A 27,433-nucleotide genomic window follows, 5' to 3' on the forward strand; every position below is an offset into this window, starting at 1 on the left:
ATTTCACTTATCATCTAGTTCAACATTTCCTTGGTGGGCCTTAATGCAGTTTCAGCTGTTTGTTTCTAGAATTGTTTCGTTTTATGCATGGTCCTGGCCCACACGCAGACAAGTTAAGTCTTTGCTGACAAAGAAGCACTTACAGGAGCAGACACATACAAGCTTCTAGCCTCTAGGCAGCTGTCCCCAGATTTGTGCCCTGAGGAGCAGTTGAAGCAACAGAGGGAACCCCCCCCCAGCTTATTGCATTCATCTGATGGTGCACACATGTGCAAACTGAGGGTCTGCCTACGCAGAAGCTGTTGCTGCTCTTCCTTCTTCCAGGAGACAGCAGGGTGGAAGATGGCAGGGGTCTACTGGCCCATCCCTTGCCTGAACAGTCTCTTCCTCCTCAGTCACATCCTGTGCACTTCTGTCCACCTTGGGCTTCCCTGCCCCTTCCTCCTTTTCCTGCCCTGGCTCCTACCTTGCAGGTGTCACTAAACCCCATAGATCACTGGTCCACTCTCCTGGATCGCTCTCCTGGCCCCGGCCTCCTCAATCTTCAGAGCCCTGCCACTCCCTGACTCAGGGGTCAGCAGACTTTTCCACCAGGGGGCCGGTCCACTGTCCCTCAGAGCTTGGGGGGGCGGACTATATTTTGGGGAAAGAATATGAACAAATTTCTGTGCCCCACAAATAACCCAGCATTTTAAATAAAAGGACACATTCTACTCATGTAAAAACATGCTGATTCCCGGACCATCTGCGGGCCAGATTTAGAAGGTGATTGGGCCGGATCCGGCCCCCAGGTCTTAGTTTGCCTACCCATGTTCATCATGATGATTCAAAAATAGCCTAATGGGAAGGAAAGTGGTGCTCTCTTTTTATTAGGCTCAGAATGAACTGTTTTATAGCATTTGTACAAAGTATGGACAAACCACACAGAATCCCAAAAGTTCACAAAGCAGAAGCCGAAGCCTTGCAGCTTTAAGGGAAGGCTGCATTCAACAGCTGCAATATTCAACAATGCAGACTACGGCACAAAGCTGTAAATGGTCATAAAAAGGAATTTGCCAGTCTCAATTCCTAATGGCCGAGAAAGGAATAAATATCCCCAAACATGGCACCCTTTTCCTTTAATGAGCAGGAGAGAATATGGGAATAGAGTGGGTGTCAGAAGGACAGACGGAGGCCAGGAATGACAGGCATTAGCAGACCAGGAAAGCAGAGATTTTGCTTTTCAATAGTGTCAATCTGTAAAATATGAGATCTCAGAATAAAAGCATTGAATCAGCGTAACAAGAAACAAAAGGGGAGGTGCTGTATGTGTCTGCAGGGAGGGGGCACAGAGCAGAACAGCAGAAGCAGAAAAATGAAATAAGCGCAATACACTGACAAATGCAGCTGTCACACTCAGGTTTGTTTCAGAAACTGGGGAAAACGACACACATTTGTGCAAGTTGTCAGTTTCCTGGAAGGGGGGAAAAAAGAGTCTATAAAAGACTGCAATGAGCTTGGTACTCTGCTTTCAAAATATCTTTTATTGGCATGAATAATAGTTCTCACCCTTTTCAGAGCACTTTGTGGGGTGTTGAAAGTGGTTCTGCACATTCCCTTGCAACCACCTGGTGAGAGAGGTCGGTGTTATTAGCCCCACATCATAGATGGGAGGTCTGGAGAGGATTTGGCTAAGGCCACTGACTTGAGCCCATAATCCCGGAACCTCATAGAATCTAGCGCATGCTTTAGCCACTGGGCTACTGAGAATGCTCATTTTCTTTGGACGCAAACCACCAGAGCCAAGAATAAGCAAGGATGTTTTCCAGTTTGAGGGGGCCTTTTGGCAAAATGCATTAGGTGTGCCCCCTCCTACATCAGTGGGTTCTGACAGACTTACCTGGTGGTGACAAGAAGAAAAAGTGTTCTGAATCAGTGGCAGGTGGCTAGAAGCCACCATTTAAATTTCCCATAATGCCCCTGACAAAGTTGTGCCAGGGACATTGAGGGGAAATTAATGTGGTGGCTCACAGATCCTGGCAGTTTTTTAAAAAAAGAGGGGCTCAAGGCAGGTGTCTGAGGATGCCACACATAGGAGCTAACTCTGAGGGGCCAGGGTCCCTTCACCCCAAAAAATTTTTTTGAGGAGGTTGGGCCCCCACAAAATTGATGAGCATTGCCATTCAAATGGTGTGTGCGTGCTGTGACTTACCTGCCCCTCCCCCAATATTTTATTCAAGTTGGCACCCCTAATGCCACATGCTGGCACCTGAGTATGATGGAGGAGGGGGGAAAGATTGGTTTGCCCCTGAATAATTCACACTACATCCGTATATAATTTTCAGTGCAGCATGTGGCAAACATCACCGTAAAGAAGGCATTCCAATACAGGAAGAATACTTCTTCTGAGATGACACTCCCAGCAATGTGCAGACAGCCTATAAAAACAAAGAAATATACTTCTTGCTTCATAACTATAATTTTTGCATGCAAATCCATGCAAATATAATGGTTACTCGGTCAAGAAGCCTATGATTAATAGACTAAGACTGCAATTCAAACCCACTTTCGGCTGGACCTACAACAGCACAGATCTCCTCATTCTGCCCATAGCATGGGGTCTCCACCAATAGTAGGAGGCCCAACAAAAAGTCCCCTAATGGGGCATTCCAGGAGCGAGGTGGGACTGACCTGACCTGGGATCTGCTGAATCCTGAGCCAGCCCCACTGCTGTCACTTGACATTGGTTGCTACACCAGTTCCAGGTGAGCACAGTAATTTGCTTGCCACCACCAACTCAGCTGGCAGAAGCAGAATTAGGGGAGTCTGACTAGTTTGCCCGCACTGGGTGCCAAGACCAGAGGGGCATTCTGCAGGGGGCGCTGCGACAATGACAGACAATGGAAGGTGGGAATCAGGGGGCCGCCAGATTATGCCGTCCCACAGGGCACCATCGAAATTTCAAAGCCCAAAGTCTGCCGCTGTGGCTGGCATGAGTGGCAGGGCTGTGGATGTGGCGATAACCCTGCTGCTTTCTTTAAACCCGTTGTTGTTGCCTATCCAGGGTTTGGACTGCCGTGTGAGAACCCATTAATCTGGCGACAGGCCTAATTAAAACCATCCCAGAGAGCCTTTGGCGAATCTCTTCTATCAACTTAGCTTACTTTTCAGGACTAAAGAAAGATGTGCTGTTTATGATACGATATGTGTCATTCGTAATTGCATCTCACCATGTGTGTGTCTGTGTGTTTGTGTCTGTGTGTCTGTGTGTTTTAAATTAATAGGAGGCTTGGGGTGTTTTCCACAAGGATCACAGTGCATGGGGAGGGGGAGATTTAACCCTTTCCTTCCCTGCCATGGTTCTCTATGCCCAGCCAAATGCCTCCCTCCACCTTTCTCCAAAGCTGCTGTTAGCTATAGAAGGAAAGCTTCTATTTGGCAAAACAAAATAAAAAAATTTCCTTCCAGTAGCACCTTAGAGACTAAGTTTGTCATTGGTATGAGCTTTCGTGTGCATGCACACTTCTTCAGATACACTGAAACAGAAGTCTCCAGGCTCTTATATATAGTGAGAGGGTGGGGAGGGGTATTACTCAGAAAGGTGGTGGGGATGGGTATTTGACTGATAGGTGTGGAAACTCATTGACTGTTAACGACTGCAATTGGTCTTACAGGAAAAAGCAAGGGATGGGATGGCTAAAGATAGCTTTATCATGTATAATGAGATTAGAATCCAATGTCTTTATTCAGACCAGGTCTCTCCATCATAGCTGCCAAGTCATCCCTTTTTTAAAGGGATTTTCCCTTATGCTGAATAGGCTTCCTCGCGAGAAAAGGGAAAACTTGGCAGCTATGCTCTCCATGGTTATAAGTTTGGTAATGAGTTGCAGTTCAGCAACTTCTCTTTCCAGTCTATTTCTGAAATTCTTTTGTAATAAGACAGCTACTTTGAGATTTTGTATAGAATGGCCTGGGAGATTTAAGTGTTCCCCTACTGGTTTCTCTGTCTTGTGATTCCTGATGTCAAATTTATGTCCATTTATCCTTTGGCGTAGGGTTTGGCCTATTTGTCCAATATAGAGAGCTGAAGGGCACTGTTGGCATTTGGCACTAAGGGAAGCTTTCGTTGCCTCGGGGGGGGGGGGCTAGTAGGAAATAGGAAGGGGAGTGATTTTCACTGGACCTGTTGGAAGAGGAAGAGTTAAACTGCCCCTCCCCACTCACGTGCTGTGGTTCCAGTAAAAATGATCTTCCAGTTTGCCTACTATTAATTTGAATTTGAAAGGAAACAGGCATAGTTACTAATGACACACTTAACTTTATGTCTCATTTGCTCCAGACCAGCTGATAGATAGACAGATTTGGGTTGCAACACTTCTCATCCTCCATACTACACTGAGCATGTTGGAGGAATAGAAAATTGTGATATATATGTTTCTCATATATATATATATATATATATATATATATATATATATATAGGCTGCTCCGGAATGTGTTTAGCCTTCCTGCTATTCATGTATACACAGCTCTGAACCAACTGTTTCCTGGTTGTTCTATTTTCATTTCATGCAAATAATTGTTGAATTTTTATTATTATTATTATTATTATTTTAACCCAACACCACTATGGCTTTGGAACAAATGATCAATGTCAAACAAATCACTTTGCTGACAAGAAAAGAGATATGGGGCAATATGAGCCTTTCAAAATAGTTCAGGCAGGGGGATGTGAAGGATAAGATTAGGATCTAAAAGAGATTTGATCGCCATCATCTCAACAACAGGATGTTGACAGCTAGAATAAATAACTTCTCGGGAGCAACTTGTTAAACTGGGTTAAAAAAAGGGATGTGTAATGATGTGGCCCACTCCTATACCTCCTCCCAATCAGATTATATTTTATTACTCAGCCGAACTGTACGGCATGATTCAGTTTGCGGTTAACTAAAGGAGGTCGCGCGGCATAAGAAACTCATATCTCCTAGCAGCATTGTGGGAGAAATTGCAGAGGGAAGAGAAAGTGCCTGATGTCAGGCAAACACCAGAAGCTGCCTGATAGCTGCCAGGCTATTTGTTCACTGGGGACCGATTTGCATGCTCTGACTGCGGCTGGAATTTCAGGGTCTCTAGCAGAATCTTCCCCAGCCACCCCACTACCTGGAGGGATTGGCCTACCTCTGACCCATGCCGATTTCATGTGTGCCCTGAGCCACGTCAATTTCACATGTGTTGATTTTTAAATCCCTTCTGTCCCATTTTGGCACTGAACAGCTGCATACGAAAATGTATATTTAAATGCACAAACATGTTTTTAAATAATTTTTTATCTCAGCGTCTGCATTTTAAATGTATTTTATCTTAAAATGTGTATTTTTCAACACATTTGGGTTTGGGGTTTGTTTGTTTTTAGTGGATCTTGGAGGCGTGCAAAATCCACAGTGTCATTATGTTCTGTTATGTGTATTGGTCCAGGAGACACAAATTAGGCCAATTGAGTTAAAAACATGAACCAAACAAAATTCTTTTCCCTCGCTACACGGTCCCTTTATACCCCAGGACTCTAGGGATTGAAGCCTGTGCCCTTCCACTGTGCAATAGTCTCTCTCCTTAAATTAAATAAATTTTAAAAAATGAAGCGATGAAAGGGCCCTTTTCACACCCTTTCTAGAAAACAGCATTATCTTTGAAATCCAGCTAAGACATCTAATGTCTTGGGTGCTATCCTTCATGGGCCTATTTTCATATGCCTGGCAATTAGCTTGCCACTGGGAATTTGAACTCCACAGAGGCTGTGTTAGCCACTTGTGCAAATGGTTTGGGATAATTTTATCCATGGTAAGGGGAAGGTGCCATTCTGGGGTGGCATTAGGGTTATCTCCTGGTGGGTCCAAGTGTGATGTTCACCTGGCTCAACTGGAATGTACACCCTTGAATAAAGGACAACGCTACTTGTGCTTGGGCCCTGCTTGAAGGTTCTCCACAGGCATCTTGTTGGCCACTGTGAGAACAGGATACTGGACTTCCGGAGGAGGAAATGGCAGATTGACTGTCTTCCTGTTGGTTCTCCATTGATGGAAGATAATTGTATGGTAACTGATGGTAGTCAGACAGAAGGTCTGGCTATCAAATCACTCTGGCTCATCTTTAGGTTCTTTCAAATTCTGGACTAGAGATGGACCTTTGGTCTGAACCAACAGGGCTCTCCTTACAGTCAACCTGACACTTGTCTAGCCATCTCAGATTTTGAGTTTGCAACATTGCCTGGGGGCGGGGGGCAGTGGCAGGGAAAGAACTTCTGTAGTCCTGCCTTTTTTCCAAGTTGGCACTGTGTCTCAGCCAATTCAGAAGAGGCCACACAGTCCAAAAAATAGCAATTAGACGGTCACCTAAAATGAATGAGTAACCTGTTCCCCAGCGGGAGTCATACACTGCTGTAATTATGAAGGAGACAGTAGGTGCACCAGGAGGCCACAGTGAGAAAAATAAATTAAAATTAGACCAGTTCACAATTGCTCTGTTCTCAGCAGACCAGCTTAGTGTGCCTGATTGGGATTTTAAGCAGCACGCTCTGAATTCCAGTGTTTTCTTCTTTTTAAAAAGCATAATTATTATTATTCTTTTCTTTTTTCCTGAGGGGCAGCTCATGCTTCATCTTGGCTTTCCCTGAATGCATTCTTCCTTCCAATAACTGTTGACAGGTCTAGCCCTGGAACCATCTGCCTCGTGAAGTAATGAGACCAAATGAAATGGAGCCTGGGAAGAAATTGGGGGGGGGGGGGAATTAACATTCTTTCCTTAATCTATTAATAACTGAAAAGTGTTGATTTTGGTGACAGCCTGATACTTGATTGTGAAGCTTATTGGTTAATTAGGAGAATCATAATGAAAGTGAGATGAAAATGTGTACATCCCTCCAGAAATATACATTTAAAAAAAAAATGAAAGAAAATAAGCACAGTGTGATTTATTCTCACAGGAAGAAAAAAACAAACCTCTTCAACAAGAATGTATGAAAAATACTAATAAAAGAAAGCAAAATTTGTTTTCCAACCCATTTGTTGTTTTTTTTACTGAGGAAAACACATCTGTACAGCTAAAATGAGGCTGCAGCTTAAAGTCTCTCACAAACGGAAGGATTCGCAAGCTCCCCTCACCCTCAACAGTTTGAGGTGTTGCTTGGTGACAGTGTCTTGCATATAACAGGAGCCTGGCCATGAAAACATATGAATTGCTTTTACTTTCCTTTTGGTTGTGATATGGTGTGAGAAAAATTCAGTGCCTCTCCCACATAGACTGGCAGTACGCTGCTCATTTTAAGGAGTCTTTTTTTTCTTCCCCAAACCCAAGGTGGAGCTACTTAAGAGAAAGCAAGCCGTCACAGCAGAAGATGCAGATTCATTCCTGGCAGTTGGAGTGCAACAACATCTCGATGGCCACATGTTTGAGGCCTCTCCAAGCCTTCATCTACCTTAACCTCACCCTCTCCTTCACCTTTGCTTCCGCTTTGACTTTCTGAGTCAACCTGCAATACTATGCCCACTTACCTGGGAGAAAGGATTGTGTTGTTAGCAACTTCTTTTGATCTCACAGTTTTGAGACTTGGTCAAATAGCTTGATGCTATTTCTGGAACTTTTGTAGAGAGGGACCTGGATCTTAATTCCTGCCTGTGTCTGTGAACTGCCCTACCCACCGACCAGGATCCTTTCGATAGACAATTTTCAAGTCTCCTGAGAGCTGCTTTTGTGATGGCTAAATTAATTAGCGAGCTCAACATTTAATTGTCAGATGTTTATCCTTCCTCTTACTAGTGCGCGGCATTTCCTGGCATCTGTCATAACCCATCGCTGTCACCAAGGAAACACTAATTTCACATATAGATGGCCCATATTTAGGGAGGGAAGAGAAATTCAATGCAGTTCACATTTAAAGGAGAACCTACCTAATTTGCATCTTCCCAAATAGCACCCAGACAGAAACACTGCCATCCTTTGAAATTCACACGTCTCTGAATTCTCCAACCAAGGATGGTAAAGAAATGTATATATTAGGGTAAAATGTGCATTAAAATGCATGTCTTCATGAAAATAACAAAAGTGCATTTTTTCAGGGAAGTCAAGCCTCATGAAGAACAATTGAGGGAGATGGGCATGTTTAGCCTGGATAAGTGGAGACTGAGTGGAGATAGGATAGCCAACTTCAAATATCTCAAGGGCTGTCACATGGACGAAAGGAACAAGCTTGCTTTCTCCTGTTCTGGAGGGTAGAACTCGAACCAGTGGCTTCAAGTTACGAGAAAGGAGATTCTGACAAAACACCAGGAAGAACTGTCTGTCAGTACAGTGGTACCTTGGGTTACAGATGCTTCAGGTTACAGACTCAACTAACCCAGAAATAGTACCTCAGGTTAAGAACTTTGCTTCAGGATGAGAACAGAAATCGCACGGCGGCAGCGGGAGGCCCCATTAGCTAAAGTGGTACTTCAGGTTAAGAACAGTTTCAGGTTAAGAACGGACCTCCAGAACAAATTAAGTTCTTAACCTGAGGTACCACTGTAAGTGTTGTTTGACACTGGAACGGACTCCCTCAGGAGGTTGTGGACTTTTCTTCATCGGAGGTTTTTAAAGCAGAGGTTGGAGGGCCATCTGTCACAGATGCTTTAATTGAGATTCCTGCATTGCAGGAGGTTGGACTAGATGACCCTCAAGGTCCCTTCCAAATCTACAATTCCATGAGGCAATACAAAACCAGTTGTGTCCTCGGTGCTGGGGATTTCAGGTCTTCCCTATGTATTTGGGCAAAAGCTTAGTGCAGGACATATATTACACAAGTTGTGAATGCACTGCATCAGATCAGAAATGAGTCGTGGGCCTCTTTTAATCCACAAGGTGGTGCCACTGTGATAAGCATTATAGAGCACAGCGAATGCAAGAGGAGGTTAAATGGCAGTACTGTATACTAATTACTAATATTCAGGATCTGATAAATTATATATTTCTGTTTCAAAACAGTATTTCTGTGCTGTTAGCTTCTAATTGCTTGGGGAAAAGATTTTCCTGCTGGATTCTGTTGAAAAATGATCCTTATCGTATATAGATTCCTATATACAGCACACACACCACAAAATCCCAAAGTAAAATTATTTGAATTATTTTTTTTAAAAAATGTCCAGTAGCACCTTAGAGACCAACTAAGTTAAGGTGCTACTGGACAATTATTATTATTATTATTATTATTATTATTATTATTATTATTATTCGACAAACATGGCTACCTACCTGAATCTAAAATTATTTGATTACAGTTTGCCTCTGAAAATGCAGGTTTTTTTTAAACAAAATTTATATACTGCATACTCAATAAGTGTAGAAAAAGCTATCTAAAACAAACCTGGTGACGTATTTCTTAACATTCTATGACAAATATGACATCACCGGAAAAAGAGGTCAAGAGAGGACACAGATTTGCATAACTCTTGTATATGCTCATTTGTAGGTATAGTTGCAAATTTAGAAATAATATAAATTAAACAGAAAGTTACATTTCTGATTTCTCTATACAGTAGTGGGGAAGACTCTGATCAAGTGACTGATGTGCTTGCTCAGTCTGTTGTACAAGTGCTAACTATCGACGGGCAAATCTAGACCCTTCGCTTTCCCTTCTTAAAAAGGTAAAGGGCCCCCGAGAGTTCAGTCCGGTTGGGGTTGCGGCGCTCATCTCGCTTTATTGGCCGAGGGAGCCAGCATACAACTTCTGGGTCTTGTGGCCAGCATGACAAAGCCGCTTCTGGTGGAACCAGAGCAGTGCACAGAAATGCCGTTTACCTTCCCACCGGAATGGTACCTATTTATCTACTTGCACTTTGATGTGCTTTCGAACTGCTAGGTTGGCAGGAGCTGGGACCAAGCAACAGGAGCTCACCCTGTCGCGGGGATTCGAACCCACGACCTTCTGATTGGCAAACCCTAGGCTCTGTGGTTTAGACCACAGCGCCATCTGTGTCCCTTCTTAGGGGGTCTTTATTTTTAAACCAGACTTGGACCAGGCAGCCGTTCAACCAGACGATTCATTGGAAGAGAGACATTTCCTTTTAAAGTCCATTAAATGAGGACCTCTGTAAAGTAGGGACATATGGCATAACGCACAACTATCCCATTTTAAGCAAGAAGTCCAGAATTACAGAAGCTGCCATGTCTTTAGCTGAGATTCTTGCATTGCAGCGGGTTGGACTAGATGACCCTTGGGATCCCTTCCAACTCCAGAATTTTATGATTCTGTGCCCTGTTTTGGTGCTTTCTTGGTCCCAGGCTCTGGAGCGAGACAGTTGGCTCCCACCAGAGCATGGGAGGAAAAGACGCAGGTCTTCTTCCTTCTGTAAGTACGTTGGCGCCGGCTTCCGGAAGTGCAGTGATGGGCGGGTGGCAGGATGTAAACAGAACAAATAAAGTGTTCCATCGTCCTGGCATCGGTTTATAAATTCAGAGTTTGTCAGTGTCGGTTTCTGTAGGCACAGTCAAGGTTGAAGGGGTGAAGAGGGAAGCAGAAGGCAAACGCCTTCAGGGACGGAGGCTGCTTATTAGAGCCAGAGTTTTAAGGAGCCTGAAATTTCCCCTTGACAGGTGCAGGGAGACACCTCTATCCTTTGCCTGTGCTGAGTTCCTTCACTTTTGTAATTAAAACTTCGTTTGAGGAGCCCCTGCTGTTTCCTTCTTCTCCCAGAAATGCTGACAGAGGCTTCTTAGGCGAACCATGACAATATTTCTAACACCTCTGCATTTGGTTTGGGGTGCTTTTTTTAATCAAGTGCCAACAAATAACAGCATCTACCTTTGCAGTTAAATTGCAACTCTGTGGAGAAAAAGAGGGGAAAGCAGGGAGTCCTTGGGCAGCCTTTTGAAGGCTGCTTCAAAGTAGAGACTTCATAATGCAGGGAGTGGGGAACCTGTGGACCCCAGAAATTGCTGAACTATAACTCCAGCCAGCCCCAGCAAGCATGGCAAATGGCCAAGGATGGTGGGAATTGCAGTTCAGCAACTGCTGGAGGACCAAAGGTTCCCCACACCTGTCTTCAGGAGAGCAGCATCTCAATCCAGCCACCAGCTATTTGTTTGCAGGCACAATTCAAAGTTCTGGCATTAACCTTCAAAGCCCTAAATGGCTTAGGTCCATCCTGGTGCTGCGCTCCAGACATTATTGAACTCCAACTCCCATCAGTCCCAGCCAGCATGACCAATAGTCAAGGATTATGGGAATTGTGGTCCAGCAACATCAGGTGCACACTAGGCTGGGAAAGTCTGTCTTAAGGATTGATACCCCTCACAGCATTCTGCCAACTGCTTAAGGTCCTATAGGAAGATGGAAGAGCAGCTGGGAGGGACGACGACAGGGGTCTCTCAGATTATGGAACACCTTCACACAAACATTAGAAGAACCTCCTAGATCAGACCAATGACCCCTCTATTCCAGCATCCTTGCAGCACAAGAACCCTCTCCTTCCATTACTGCCTCTGACCGTGGATACAGAGCATAGCCAACATGGTTAGCAGCCATTGACAGCTTTATCCTCCACGAATTTGTCCAGTCCTCTTTTAAAGCCACCCAAGTTGGTGGCCATCACTGCCTCCTGTGGGAGTGAGTTCCATAGTCCTCTCCCGGTCCCATGACATGTGGTTGGCCCCATCTCTCATGTCTTCATCTTGTTGCCACTCATTAAATATCTTCTTAATTCATGGCAGGTTTTTATATGATGAGGCAGATAATGTTTTCATGAGCAATAGTTTTCTTAAACACCTGGCCCTGTCTCTTTTTGGGAAGAGGGCCAGACAGAGAGATCTAGGGGGCCACATATGACCTCTGGGTCTAAGGGTCCTTCTGGAATTGTAATGTTTTAAATGATATAAGATGCCTTGGGTGACATTTTTATACTAGAACCAGCTGGCCCTGCCATGCGTTTCTGTGGCTTATCCCTGTGATTCCCCCCACCCTGTCCCGACCCATGACGTATCACGCCCCCTCTTCCCCCCACCCCCGGCTCATCCCTGTGACTGGTTCCACTGTGTCCTGACCTATCCCGTCCCCTCCCCCCCAACCCCCACCCAGGCGAGTCAGTACCTCCATTCGGCCTAGTCTGTAAATGGGAGCCAAGGTGCTGTTGAGAGGGAAGGTTTTATAGGTGCAGTACCAGTGTAGCCGCTGCTAGAGGGTGCTGGTTTGCAACCTGGTTCTTTTCCCAGAATGCATTTTTGTCTGAGTGGTGTATTTTGAAATACAGGGTTTTGGGGTTTTTACGTGGCACAGGTGTTACATCTGTCTTTGAAAACGGTATGGGCTTGCTCTCATATTCACATGCGGCATTATGTCAAAATTTGAACGCAATCGGTCAAGCGGTTTTGGTGAAACGTGGATACTAACAGACACGGCCAATTTACATTTTTAATATATATATATATATAGATGGCAGAGTAGACATGTTTTACTAAATAAATAAAGATTTTTTTTTAAAAAAAAATCTTATTTGGTTCTCAGTAGTGAAGAAAACAAATTGTTTACATGGTTCTATTCAGAAGAAGAAGAAAGAAATTCCCCCACCTGCACTATATATTTAATGCAGCGTTCCCTGGGAAGAAGGTTGGATTGTTAAACCAGAATGCAGGAAGCAATCTCTCTTCTTCCCTGCTCATAGTGATGTCCTTGGCCTCTTGGAGAACATAATTCAGTGGTAGAGCATCTGCTCTGAATGCAGAAGGGCCCATCCACAGGTAGGGCTGGGAAATGCCTCGGTCTGAAGCCTTGGAGAGCTGCTGCCAATCAGAATAGACATTACTGAGCTAAATGGGCTGGCTCAGTACAAGGCGGGCCTTTATGTTCCTACATGCCCAGAACACAATCTATTGGACTGAAGGAAAGGCAGGCTGCTAAGCATTGCTATGCCCTGCCTTTTAACTGAATCGCTCAGCACAAAGTGCTGACTGCAGGACAATTTTTACAGTAGAAATGATAGCGTTCCTGGTACCTATATCCCTAAATGGGAAGTTATGAGCTTTCGTGCCCGAGGGTCAGCAAATGCTGTGGGGTCAATTCCTGCATTTCTGATTTATGGTCTGTGCCGAGGGGGGGTGCCTCCATAAAAATGGCTATTTATGCCCAGGCTCCCTGCATTTTACTCATGAATTATATAGGGCAACCCTAAGATTGGCACTTAAACTAAATGTATATCATAGTTATGGCGTGAATTACATTTTAATTCTCCACTCTTGGCTTCTCCAAAATAATTCCAGAGGGCATGCAGAATGGCCACGTGGGTTTTAGTGCTCCCAACAGAATGTCAAAGAACAGAGTGTGGAGCCTAGGACTCCTGCACAAGGGGCCTAGCTGCGTAGCAAGTTATTGCTTTAGGTTTTATTAAATTAGAATGCTTTATCCAATTAGCATTGATCATGAAGGAGCCTCCTCATGCCATCACTGTGGGAGAGGCAACCAACCGCATGTGCAGATGCAGAACGGCATGTTGGCTTTATTTAAATGAAAAGCTGACTCGGGAGGCTGCAGTTTGGGGTGGCGGCAAGGAAAGCGGCTTAACCCTTTCAGTGCTTTAAATCTTTCCTTCTGCCCCCTTTTATCTAGAATGATTTAGGGGATAAAGGCAGTTTGGGGCAGCATTCTGGATAGGAACATGGCTGATAGGGGAAGGGATGAACAACTTGTCCCCCCCCCAAAAAAATTTCTCCATTCAGAACTGAAGCTTCCATGGTTATATTCTATTTTTATTTTGGGGGGAAACACTCACACGTTTCTTTGGCTTCATAAAATGCATCTCATGGTCCCTGTACTGCACAACACCTTTTCCTCTGAAATATATGCTAGCAACCATCAGTTGTTTCAGATCCTTTTGCCAGGCTTTCCTGGACGCATAAGATCAGACCCTGCTTCTGTGTCTGAATGCTCCAAATTCATGTATTTATTTGTTTTCATATCCTTTGATACCACTGTTTTGATGTTTCATTTTTGTTTTAATGATACTGTTTGTTGTTGTCTTTTTACACTGAACACCGTTTAGAGATGTTTAAAATATTAAGCAGTTCTTTTTAAATAAAGAAACTTGACTTTTTATTGAGGTTTTTTTTAAAAAAAACTACAGACACAGCTGCATGACATTATATGAATTCACAGGAATAAACCAGTGAAATGAAAACACACCACCCCCATATCGTGCTGCATATTCAAGAGAAGTTTAAATTGACTTAAGAAAGGGGTGGACAAAGGCTATGAGTATTATTACAGTGCTTGGTGTTTAGTTGAAAGAGAGTTAAAACCACAAATAGTTCAGAAACAAGTCATGGCAGAAATAAGTCATACCAGAAACGTAAGTGATGAAGGGATACTATTTAGTTGCAAATGTGTCTTTCGGTTCGGTTCTTCTATGACAGTGATGGCCAAACTTGGCCCTCCAGCTGTTCTGGGACTACAATTCCCATCAGCCCTGACCACTGGTCCTGTTAGCTGGGGATGATGGGAGTTGTAGTCCAAAAACAAGTCTGGCCATCACTGCTCTATGAACTCTTTGTCCACTATCCTTGCAACAGGAGTAGAATGTTATATTGCCAGTGCTTGGCTACTTCCACATGAGGAGCAGCCAGCAAGAAAGCTATTAAATCTTTGTATACAACTTTGTCCATAGTCTCAGGGTAAATTGACAACAAAACAAGACTCAGATTCAATGGTATTAGTTGTGTAAAGCTCCTCAGCAAGATCTCTTGGAATACTCTTTGCCAGAATGGTATTAATCACTGGGCAGTTCCACCCCATGTGGCAAAAAGTACCTTCCATATCGCATTCCCTTCGACAGATGTGAGGTAAGTTATTATTTATTTGATGTTGTTTTGTTGTTGTTGTTTAGTCGTTTAGTCGTGTCCGACTCTTCGTGACCCCATGGACCATAGCACGCCAGGCGCTCCTGTCTTCCACTGCCTCCCGCAGCTTGGTCAAACTCATGTTCGTAGCTTCAAGAACACTGTCCAACCATCTCGTCCTCTGTCGTCTCCTTCTCCTAGTGCCCTCCATCTTTCCCAGCATCAGGGTCTTTTCCAGGGAGTCTTCTCTTCTCATGAGGTGGCCAAAGTATTGGAGCCTCAGCTTCATGATCTGTCCTTCCAGTGAGCACTCAGGGCTGATTTCCTTCAGAATGGATAGGTTTGATCTTCTTGCAGTCCATGGGACTCTCAAGAGTCTCCTCCAGCACCATAATTCAAAAGCATCAATTCTTCGGCAATCAGCCTTCTTAATGGTCCAGCTCTCACCTCCATACAGTTGTTTTGCCTGCTGTCAAATGATGTTCAGTATGCTCTCTCGAATATGGGCAGAGACTGTCTTTGATGGTGGTTCTTACCACATCAACCTCCACAGAGTATCATACTTAAATCTTTACAGATATGTCATCTTCCTACATGGCTTTCAAACCCATTAAGGAGTTGTTGGTTTCTGACAGTAACATTCTATATAATGTAAAATTCATCCTTTTTAAGGATCTCTCTGTCCCTTTTCACAAGTACTCTCAAAATACATGAGATTTTAAAAGGCTTCTCCAGAACAAGCAATTCTTGAACTAAATGCCCAAATTTCTAATGCTTGGAACCAGGCCAAAAAAATCTCCAATTTACATACATACATACATAATTTTATTTGTATGCTGCCTTTCCATAGTTCACGCCATGCTCAGTAACATGAAAAAATACATAATGGCAACATAACAAAAGTAGTCATAAACAATAAATAAAACATCAAAAAATACACAACCAAATTGAACAATTTCCACACAAATCATAAGATAAAATAAGAATTAAATAAATAAATAAATAAATAAATAAATAAATAAATAAATAACAGCAACTCCCTCTGCCCCTGTCCCTGCCCCACATAACCCCCTAAACAATACCCCAACAGCCTCAGCTTTTGCAGCTGGAGTCAGTCAGGGCCCTGCCCTCCCAGGCCTGATGGGGAAGGCAGGAAGGCAGGGAGCAGGTCTTCCAGACCAGGTCTCAAAAGCCAAGATGGAGAGAGGGGGAGGTGCCACCTGCTTTGAATTTAACCACAAACTGCACCTGAGTTAGAGGAGCTCCTTTTTCAAATACTGTAGATCAATAGGCCCATACAAACCCTCATCTGCCCATCCTTTATATTATTTGAAGTTATTCTCTTCTCTATTGAGTGGGTGGTACAGGAAGGGCAGTGATGGGGATTGTTTTGGTGATGAAGCTCTAGTCAGCATCTTCCATATTAGGACAGTGATTTCATTAAAAAGAAAAGAAAAAAGGATTACCAACCTCTTTTAGACATTGCAGAGATGTTTTCATAAAAGCAGGTGCTCTGTAATAATGGTGACTGTGCTGAAGTTCAATAGTCATCTAATCAACCTCTTTATTTCCCTGTATGAGTTGTTTATTTATTTATTTTATTTAAACCATTTTATACTGCTTAATATATATTTAAAAATCTCCAAGCATTGTACAAAAAACAAAAACAAAACCTAGAGCAAAAATGACAAGCTTGTGACAAGTTCTGTTCTTGTTATACAAAGGAAAGTAGTGTTGGTGTTCCTTGCCATTTTGTACCCTGTGTTTTTTCTGCAGCAATGTGTTCCAAAGATTTAGTATTTTACCACATGACCAGAATATATGTACAAAATCTGCTTGAGCTTTCTTGCATCTCCAAGAGTTCATATTCACTTAATAAATTTTGCCTCATTTATATGCCACTGGTATACAAAACTGAAAACATTTCCTTTAAGGTTAACACTTACCAGCAAAGATGATATTGTTTTGAGCAACCAAGACCACACATCTTGTTCCATAGAAAAATTATCGCTTGCCAAGTCTTTTTCCCAATTCCTTTTCAAAGTTGGTTGTAATTGATTTAATGTAGTCTCTGATGGTAGTAGATAATTTTTTCTAATTATTTTTTTTAATTTCAGTTAATCAGAAGAGTTTCAAAATGCTCTCCATGTGGCAGTCCATATTAAAATCTAAATTGCTCAGCAATGTGACTTATTTGAAACTGTTGGCGAAATGGGGGTTGCACTGAGTCTAGTTGTATTACTGCTTGTTCCATAGAATTGTAGAGTTGGGAGGGACCCCAAGGGATGGAGAAAGAGAGAGAGAATGAGAGCGCTATATTTGGAGCCTGTTTTTGATTATATTGGCACCACACTTTCAGAATTGATTTAGTTGATGATAAGCAATTTGAGTCCATACTATATGCTCTTGATTTAAACCACAGTAGCTCCCATAATTGTTTCTACAATCCTCACTCCACTTTAATTAAAAGCTTGCTATTGCTGCTCATAGTACCTTGCAATATCAGGAATTCCAAGACCTCCTTTACTAGTTGTCATTTTTTAATGAAGGTTTTCATTAGCGGTTCCATGTGGCTTGCTTTCTCATATAAATTTCATGATATTCTACTGTGGGTCTTTTTCTAACAGCACCCTTGGACCTGGCATATGTAGTGTGGTAGGATCTTTTGCTGTGGACTGCCATAGCTGGGTATGCTGAGCATCTTATCAATGTCTATGGGTGCTCACTATATCTTGTTCAGTTTGTTGGGCTGGGTATATTGAGAATCTGTTGAGCACCTTTTGCAGGAAGTCTGGAGGCGACAGTTTGTGTACTCCCCAGCAGGGGCTGCGCTCTCACATCCACCAGTGTGGCAGTCCACCCATCCATTCCCCAGATAGTCAACATTTTCAAACCCACCTAAGAAAATTAACTCCTGTTGTTTGCCTGCTTTCGCACAGTGCAAAAAGGAGGCTTTCTTTAGCAAACCTGACTGTTAATTGGGGCCTGGTTTTGTGATATCGGAAAGTACTTGATTGCAGACATGAGGACGAAGGAAAGGTAAGTAGAAATTAGGGAACTGTTGCTTGTAACAAGTGGTGAAGAAGAAGAAGAAGAAGAAGAAGAAGAAGAAGAAGAAGAAGAAGAAGAAGAAGAAGAAGAAGAAGAAGAAGAAGAAGAAGAAGAAGAAGACAGGCTGCAGGTAGTCTTGCAAATGGCCATTCAAAGAGCATAAAGATTTCACTCCATATTGCTCTTAATTACCATGCCATATGCTCTCACTCTCTCTCAGTTTTCCTAGAATTAGCACCGTCTTGTTGGGCAATTTCTAATCTGCTGTTGAAGAGAAGGTGGAATATATTGTTGCACGCTACCTCAGTCTCTGAGTGGTGTGAGATTCTAGGGGTTCCTGGCGGCTTACCCCAGGTTCCCGTTTCCTTTTGGAAATGAGGCACAATGGAGACTGTGGTGTCTTTATGATAGATGGTTTATTTACACACACATATAACCTGAGCCTACAATGGAGGGGTTCACAGCATTAGCACCCTAAAAGGGTTTTGTTTCTCCCATAGCCACGGCCTTGGAGATTTCAAACTCTCTCCCTCATGCTGCTTTGTTTCTAGCTCACATCACTGCCACTTTCTGCTCTATGTTGTTGTTTAGTCGGACTCTTCATGACCCCATGGACCATAGCACGCCAGGCACTCCTGTCTTGCACTGCCTCCCGCAGTTTGGTCAAACTCATGTTCGTAGCTTCGAGAACACTGTCCAACCATCTCATCCTCTGTCATCCCCTTCTCCTAGTGCCCTCAATCTTTTCCCAACATCAGGGTCTTTTCCAGGGAGTCTTCTTTTCTCATGAGGTGGCCAAAATATTGGAGCCTCAGCTTCACGATCTGTCCTTCCAGTGAGCACTCAGGGCTGATTTCCTCTATAACTCTGGCTTTTATATAACTCTGACTTTTAAATAACTCTGGCTTATATTTCTGCTCTATAACTCTGGCTTTTTCTGCTGAGGGAAGGACTCCACCCATTTGTGCCTTGCAGTAAGCCCTTTAATCCCCCATCACCTCACCAGGAAGCTAGTTTAGCTATTCCCAGATTTAGAAGGCTTGGTTAGCTTTTAACACTTGCTGGATCCAGGGATTAGAAGGGTCTGGCATACATCTTAACACCCCAAACTCATAACAAGATGCAGTTTCTTCAGCACTGGAACATTGCTGCCAGCAGAGGTGATGAAATGTGTATGGGGGGGGGGGAGAGGATTCAAGCTAAACATATTCAAAAAATCTGATGGCTATTTTCACACAACTTACTGTACTTTAACATAAGATAAATATTTCTGCTTCTTAGGTCCTGCACAGAAAACCTGATTTTGAAAATGAAACATTTTCATGCACAAACACAAATGTACTGGAAGGCAAGCAATTTTCTCAGCAAACTTTTGACCAACTATTTATCTCCTTTGTGGGGTACCAGCCTGCTCTGCCAATTCACAGCATGTATACTATACACCAAGCACTTTCTTCACTGCCATAGATGTTTCTCCACTTTCTTTTTGCAGACAAAATTAAATCATGAGAGGTAGCCATCGTTCTGAGGGCCAAACTCCACATGCAGCAGGGAGATCAGGAACTGGGAATCCAGTAGGTCGGAGGTACACTTGCTCCTCCATTTGCAGAAAGGATCAAGAGCCAGCAGAAGCTCCCAGTAGGGGAAGAGGGGAGATATTTTGTACAGATTCCCCATTCTCCCTCCCCTCCTGGAACAGGTTTTTGGGAGCTTTATGGGGCAGGGGGAAATCTACACAAATCACCTCTCTCCTTCCTCCAGCAGGAGAGTACTGCAGCCTGGATTCAATCCAATATCCCTCTCCCCTTTTTGCTTTAAAGAAAAAGCCAAAATGCGGAAACATGTTGGACTATGGTCCTGGTGCAGATGGAGGGGGCTTTAGCCCCTCCCTCCCCCTGTAGAGGAGGGGAAAGCATATCAATTGCCTGTATGTTTCTCCTTCTGTGTCTCAAAGCAGCTGGGAGGGATGGGGAATCAGAGCAGGGGAAAGCATAACTCTCCTCCCCGTAACATCATGGCCCGCATGGAAATCTCCCTCTTCATAGGTGGGTTATGGGAGAGACATTCCCTACAGGCAGTAGGGATGGGCAAAGTCATCATTTTCCATTCTGCCCTTCATCCATTGCATGCAGTGCTGTTTTTGTTGTGCTGCAATTCGCCTTCTGCCAAAAGCAACATTATTCATTTCACTTTCTTCTGTGATGAAATTATGTAACTTAAGTAAATTATTTTGCCCTTATGTTATTCCACCCCATTTACTTCAATGCAAAGGGAATACAATGCAAATGTGGGGCAATGTAATCAATTACCTATCACTGCAGACCGAAGGCATGAGCAGTGGATACCAGATATCATTGGATTGAATTCCATTCTGGACATAGGACAAATAAGCAAACCTTGCCAATTTTCACTATTATTTTCATTGAAATTGTTGGGCATCTCTAACAGGCAGGTCCCCTTTTTGCATGTGTTTTCCCCAAAGAGAACTATGATAGCTTGCCACAGGTTCGGATGAAGCTCCTAGCCAAACCTCCAGGATTTCTGACCTTTTGGGAGGATTTCTAAGCCCAACTGATGAGGACCCCTCACTAAAAATATTAAACCATAAAATATACTCCCCCCCCCAAAGCCCAATGTGCACAGAACTTAACAACTCCTTATGAAATAGCTTTAGCTCAGGAAGTTAGCAGAACAACTGTGCTGTCTAGCATGTGGGAGAGGATTTTAGTGAAAAATTCTGGACAGATTTCTTTCAGCTCAATTAAGCCAAATATCAAAGTATACAGAATTTTATTTTGGAAAGGCACGGAGAGAGGGAGGGAGGCAAAGGGAACACAAAATAAATTGCGCACATAGTGAAATACAAATAAACTCAAAAATTCAGTCTAACTTAGCTAGTTACAGTTAACCTGCCTGCACAGAATATTGGGGTTTCAGAACACGTGCAGAGTTGCACACAACAAAGATGGCCTGTGAGATTGTAATGGCATCTTTGATTCCCCATTTGGATGGTTTCAAGAAGACAAATACAATTGTGTTCTGTAGCGCTGTTTAAGAAAAGTCTTTTTAGAAAAAAAGATGGAAGCCTAAAACAAACCCTATATTATGATGTGGACCACATTTGTCATTGCTATGGAACTTTAGAATAAGCATGTATCTGACGTATATTAGAGTCGTAAGGAAGTCCCCTACTCATCTCAGAGCTACAATTAGCAGAAAGGTTCAGCAATCAATCCCTCTTCAAAGGGAACTCTGGGAATTGCAGCTCTGTGAAGGGAATAGGGTCTCCTCACAACTCTCTTTGGGGGGAAAGCACGACTCTTAAAATGGCATAATAGTGCTTCAAATGTCTGGTGTGGATGTGGTTGAGAATCATGCTATTTTCCTGAATTTTCCTGCATGTGACTGAATCCCACCCGAAAATAGTGACCCCCCCACACACACACCTCGGCCCCCAACCTGCTGCTAATCCCATCAGGCCACTTTAAAATATTATGTTTCATAACAGACTTGTGAGGAAATGGCACTTACTTCTCTATAGCTATCCCCAAGAATGATAAATGTGCACCAGAGACAATGAACAAAGGACAAACAGCATCGGTCTTTTTGCAAACCAACATAATTGAGCTCTACAGGGCTGCTGGTATTTCACTGAAAGATGTTGGTGTCTAAATTGGTGGGAGAGAACAAATGAGCAGAGGTAAAGACAGCGGTGGCGGCAGAACCCCCCCCCCCTTCTTCAGTTTTGTTTTCCCCACATGGGGCTACCGGGTTTGTTCTTGTCTTCCATCCTCCTAAGAAACATATGGAAAAACTGAGAGAAATCAGGGCACTCTTGGTAAACAAAAAGAGGGGCCCCCATATTTTTTTTAAAAAATGGAAATTGCATAAAAAGAGTCCTCCATTTCATTGACAGCCTGATTTTATTTTCTGCTATGCTTCTGCAATACGAGGGCAAGGGAATGGGATAAGAAATTTCTACCATCCAGGGATAGGGAACCTGCAGTCCTCTAGATATTGTTTGCCTAAGCCCACAGTCACACCATAGAAGTTGTAGTCCAACAACATCTGAGGGCCACAGGCTCCACCAGCGCAGCAGTGCTGGAAAACAGAGATATCCAGGATCAGTAGGCAAGGAAGCTCCTTTACAGAGCAGGTCACTAAAGGAATTACATAATAGATCAGGGATGGGGAACCTATGGTCTTCCAGATGTTGTTGGACTTCTTAAACAGAGTTGTTTTCTTACTAGCTATAGTTATGCACTCTGAATGTGCCGGTTTGCGGTTAAATTCCTCCCTGAAACAGCAACAGTCTGGATGCACCGTGTGTTCTGTTTTGGATATGGGTCAGGACCCCTTATCCAGATGCAGAACAAACATTTTGTATATGCCACAGCTGTTAATGCCTTGACCTTCCCCCGCTGCAAATCTGAAATGGTTAAAACATTAGGTTTTAACTTACGTTGCCTTGGGTTTACTTTTCACCCTGTTCCGAAATGTCAAACATTAACTGTGACTCCTCATGTATTCTGGAAGCAGTGCAGGGTGAGGTTAATTCCCAAGGTCAAAGCTTGGTGACTTTTCCCACCCTTTTAATTTCCCGTAGTCACGGCATCCTCATTTGAATGATCAGTTTCACCCAACAGGACTTTGCCTAGGAATTTCGAAAGAGTGGAGAGCATAAAGGAGTAATTAAAGCAGTCTGTTTCTCCAGCACGTTCTGTCTGTTTCTTCTTTTCATTATTAGATGTGATGACACATTTGCCTGTGTGGCTTCCTGCAGATGGCACAGAAATTTTTGCGATCAACTGGTAAGAGTAAACCAACTGTCATCTCGGATCACAGCTTTTCATATTGTTTCCCCTGTGTAATGGGTCTTTCTTTAACGAAGGAGCTGGTAACTCCCCCCTCCCCCGCCCAGTTCGTCAAGTGATACTGTAACAGACTAATAAGCAACGCTAGAAAAATTAAAGTTTATCACATTTAACCAGAAATATTCAGCACAACATGATACCTTGGGCGAGATGAGATGAGCCGAACACTGTCTTTGGGGGAGAAAGCTCTCAGAGCAGGCAAGGGCCCAGGGCAGTCTCTAGACATTTTGAAGGTGACCAGCTGTCAGGAGCTGCAGCCAGGCGCAGGTCAGCAATAAAACAATAAAGCCTCTCGCCATTGTACAAAACACTCGTCATTGTACCACCACCAATGCCCTGGCTCTGAGCCTTCTTCCCCCTATCCTTTGCATCCAGCCAGTCCATTACATCACCCTCATTGTAGCACGGGAGGCAAGAGATTTGCACTGCCCACCCCAATTATCCCACAATGCACCCCCCTTCCACACAAACCAGAAGCAGTTGGTGGGACATGGTGGTGGCAACCTGACCTCCTGTCACCAGTGTTTCTGCGGCTTACCAGGAGGGGTGAGATGGTGGGGAGATTAGCTGCACTGTAAGAACCCATCCTGTCTTCCTGCTGGCATCTTTGCACCATGCTGACCTACAGCTTCTCTCTCAGTGATGGGAGGTCAGGTAAGTGCTACTGTACTGACCATCGCTGATACAAATACAGCCATGGTGCAGTGAGAGTGACCATGTGTCCTACTTTGCAGAGGACATTCCTCTGTATGAAAGGAGTCTTCTCTTGGAAGGACTGTCCATTCTCAACCCTGTTTACAGGCAAAGAACTCTAAGGAGGGAGGGCAGCAGGGGCCTGGGAATGGCCTTTTGACAGCTCCTGTCCAGCAGACTCAGCAGACATAAAGGTGTCTGATCGCAGCCTTCTCCGCTATGGTGAGACGCATTATTTTCTATTTAAATGATAGTCATAATTTCTACATTTGCACCTATATGTACAGGAAGTGCAGGCGTGAGCTAGCTCAAGCCTGATCCCCTCTTCTGCTCTCTTCTTCCCTTCATGGCAGCAGTAATAGTGACCAGTGGTTGACCTACAAAGCCTTTGTCTCAGGCTTCTCCTTGAAAGCTAGAACATGGAAGCTGACTTATACGGAGTCAGGCAATTGGTCCATCTTGGCCAGTATTGTCAACTCTGACTGGCAGCAGCTTCTTGGGGGTTCTGGCAGGGTTCTCTCTCAGTCCAGCCTGGAGATGCCGGGGATTGAACTTGGGACGTTCTTCTCGCAAGGCAGATGCTCTACCACTGAGCTATGACCCCTCACCGACTATGTACCTAATTATGTAAGGGAAGCAAATTCCATCCATTCCTGGGACCAGTCAGACATTTTCCTTGTTATTCCAAGAACAGAGTGGAGCTTGGCAAACTTGTTAAAGCAAGTGATTCATGCTGTGATATAATTTTTCTCCACTCCCCCACCTCTACAAATGATCCAGGGATAGACTCCGCATTTGACAAATGTGTTTGATATTTAAAATGGTGCTCCCTCCACCCAAGCTGTGTTTCTGCCTTTTGTTTGCCAACTATTCTCTTCAGAAAACTGCACTTTGCAAATGATCACCTGACACCAGCGACTCTGTTCAAGTCCATTAGCTTTCTTTGCGGCAAAGAGTGTCACTGGTCTGTTGCGTTGGATCCCTCACTATTTAAATGTTTGTTAAAACACAGAGTGTGATAGGCCTCAGTAAGAGTTGCCAGGATCTCCCTGTAGTAGCTCAAGTGCCTGGGATTCTTGGGAATGAGAATCAGGAAATAATAATAATAATAATAATATTTATACCCCACCCATCTGGCTGGGTTTCCCCAGCCACTCTGGGCGGCTTCCAACAGAAGAATAAAATAATTGATTAAAGATTAAAAGCCTCCCTAAACAGGACTGCCTTCAGATGACTTCTAAAAATCCGGCAGATGTTTTTCTCTTTGACAGCTGATGGGAGGGCGTTCCACAAGGCAGGCGCCACTACTGAGAAGGTCCTCTGCCTGGTTCCCTGTAACTTGGCTTCTCGCAGCAAGGGAACCGCCAGAAGGCCCTCAGCACTGGACCTCAGTGTCCAGGCAGAATGATGGGGGTGGAGACACTCCTTCAGGTATACTGGACCAAGGCCATTTAGGGCTTTAAAGGTCAGCACCAACACTTTGAATTGTGCTCGGAAACGTACTGGGAGCCAATGTAGATCTTTCAAGACCGGTGTTATATGGTCTCGTCGGCTGCTCCCAGTCACCAGTCTAGCTGCCGCATTCTGGATTAGTTGTAGTTTCCGGGTCACCTTCAAAGGTAGCCCCACATAGAGCGCATTGCAGTAGTCCAAGCGGGAGATAACTAGATGAGTGAGACAGTCTGCAGGCAGGTAGGGTCTCAGCCTATGTACCAGATGGAGCTGATAGACAGCTGCCCTGGACACAGAATTGACCTGCGCCTCCATGGACAGCTGTAAGTCCAAAATGACTCCCAGGCTACGCATCTGGTCCTTCAGGGGCACAGTTACCCCATTCAGGACCAGGGAGTCCTCCACACCCGCCCGCCTCCTGTCCCCCACAAACAGTACTTCTGTCTTCTCAGGATTAAACCTCAATCTGTTAGCCGCCATCCATCCTCCAACCACCTCCAGGCACTCCAGGATACAGACTAAGCTTAATAGGATCATGGATCTACACTCAGGGATGTGGGTGGCACTGTGGTCTAAACCACCAAGCCTCTTGGGATTGCCGATCGTAAGGTCGGCAGTTCAAATATGTGTGACAGGGTGAGCTCCTGTTTCTTTGTCCCAGCTCCTGCCAACCCAGCAGTTCGAAAGCACACCAGTGCTAGTAGATAAATAGGTATTGCTGTGGCAGGAAGCAAAACGGTGTTTCCATGTGCTCTTGCATTCATCACGACGCTCCGTTGTGTCAGAAGCGGTTCAGTCATGCCGGTCACATGACCTGGGAAGCTGTCTGCAGACAAACACTGGCTCCCTTGGCCTGAAAGCACAGCACCCCATAGTCAAATTCAACTGGACTTAACCATCCAAGGGTCCTTTACCGACTTTTACCTTGCACTCGTGGTTTATAATGTAAGGAAGGGTTAAAGAATAATTTTCATAACGTAGATGGCATACCCTCCAACATTTCTCCAATGAAAAAAGGGACATCCTACAGTCTCAAAAAGCCAAGGGGGTGACCACCTACATGATGGATGGAAGAACTAAAACCAACAGCAGGGCTTATTATGTGGATGCAAGACACAACAACAGAGAATGATGGAGAGACCTTGAAGAGGAGTCTATCCAAAGGCAGATGCGAGACACTGGAGGAACAGGAGCAGGAGGAGGAGAGGGTAGGGGCAGGGTGTTATGCAGAACACAAAAGTTATGCAGAGTACCTCCAGCTCTGGAGGTCTGAGCAGACAGGAGCACAGCAGAAAAAAATTGCATAAAATTTGCAAATGTCATGCCTCTGGGAAATTAAGGTGGAGTTGGAGTCCTCACGCACTCAGCACCTCCCCCCCCCCAGGCTCTGTAGACATTATGCGGGTTTTTTGGGGGGGAGAGAGGTGGAGACAGAGCGGTGGAGAAAGAAGAGCAGGATACTGATCCTCCCTTCTTATAGTTTCCTGCAACTAATATTTGGAAACACTGTTGCCTCCAACTATGGAAGCAGAACAGAGCCATCGTGGTTATTAACCACCATAGAATCATAGAATCCTAGAGTTGGAAGAGACCACAAGGGCCATCCAGTCCAACCCCCTGCCAAGCAGGAAACATCAAAGCATTCTTGACATATGCCTGTCAAGCCTCTGCTTAAAGCAGTGTTTCTCAACCACTGTTCCGTGGCACACTAGTGTGCCGCGAGATGTTGCCTGGTGTGCCGTGGGAGAATTACTTTATATATAGTCAATATAGGAACAGAGTTAATTTTTTTAACATTTTCTAATGGTGGTGTGCCTCGTGATTTTTTTCATGAAACAAGTGTGCCTTTGCCCAAAAAAGGTTGAGAAACACTGGCTTAAAGACCTCCAAAGAAGGAGACTCCACCACACTCCTTGGTAGCAAATTCCACTGCCGAACAGCTCTTACTGTCAGGAAGTTATTCCTAATGTTTAGGTGGAATCTTCTTTCTTGAAGTTTGAATCCATTGCTCCGTGTCCGCTTCTCTGGAGCAGCAGAAAACAACCTTTCTCCCTCCTCCATATGACATCCTTTTATACATTTGAACATGGCTATCATATCACCCCTTAACCTTCTCTTCTCCAGGCTAAACATACCCAGCTCCCTAAGCCGTTCCTCATAAGGCATTGTTTCCAGGCCTTAGACCATTCGGGTTGCCCTCTTCTGGACACGTTCCAGCTTGTCAATATGGTGCCCAGAACTGGACACAGTACTCCTGGTGAGGTCTGACCAGAGCGGAATACAGTGGTACTATTACTTGCCTTGACCTAGATGCTATACTCCTATTGATGCAGCCCAGAATTGCATTGGCTTTTTTAGCTGCTGCATCACACTGCTGACTCATGTCAAGTTTGTGGTCTACCAAGACTCCTAGATCCTTTTCACATGTACACCAATAGCCCTCTTCTCCATTATTTTGTCTAATCCTCACTTAAATCCATCCTGGTTGGTTGTAATCATAGTTTAACTATGCACTATTCTGTCCTGGCGTGCTC

General features: G+C 44.1%; 1 protein-coding gene across 1 annotated transcript; it reads right to left on the reverse strand.

Moving 5' to 3' along the window:
* Positions 1 to 22,472: 22,472 nt before the first annotated feature.
* LOC148684261 (uncharacterized) lies at positions 22,473 to 25,436 on the reverse strand. Its single transcript, XM_088654236.1, has 2 exons — positions 24,756 to 25,436; positions 22,473 to 22,688 (listed from the first exon to the last, which is right to left on the reverse strand). Exons 1-2 carry the CDS (start codon positions 25,434 to 25,436, stop codon positions 22,473 to 22,475), a joined length of 897 nt encoding a protein of 298 aa, XP_088510362.1.
* Positions 25,437 to 27,433: the final 1,997 nt, after the last annotated feature.

The sequence above is a fragment of the Zootoca vivipara genome, chromosome 11 (genome assembly GCF_965207765.1).
Source record: "Zootoca vivipara chromosome 11, rZooViv2.hap1.1, whole genome shotgun sequence".
Lineage (NCBI taxonomy): Eukaryota > Metazoa > Chordata > Lepidosauria > Squamata > Lacertidae > Zootoca > Zootoca vivipara.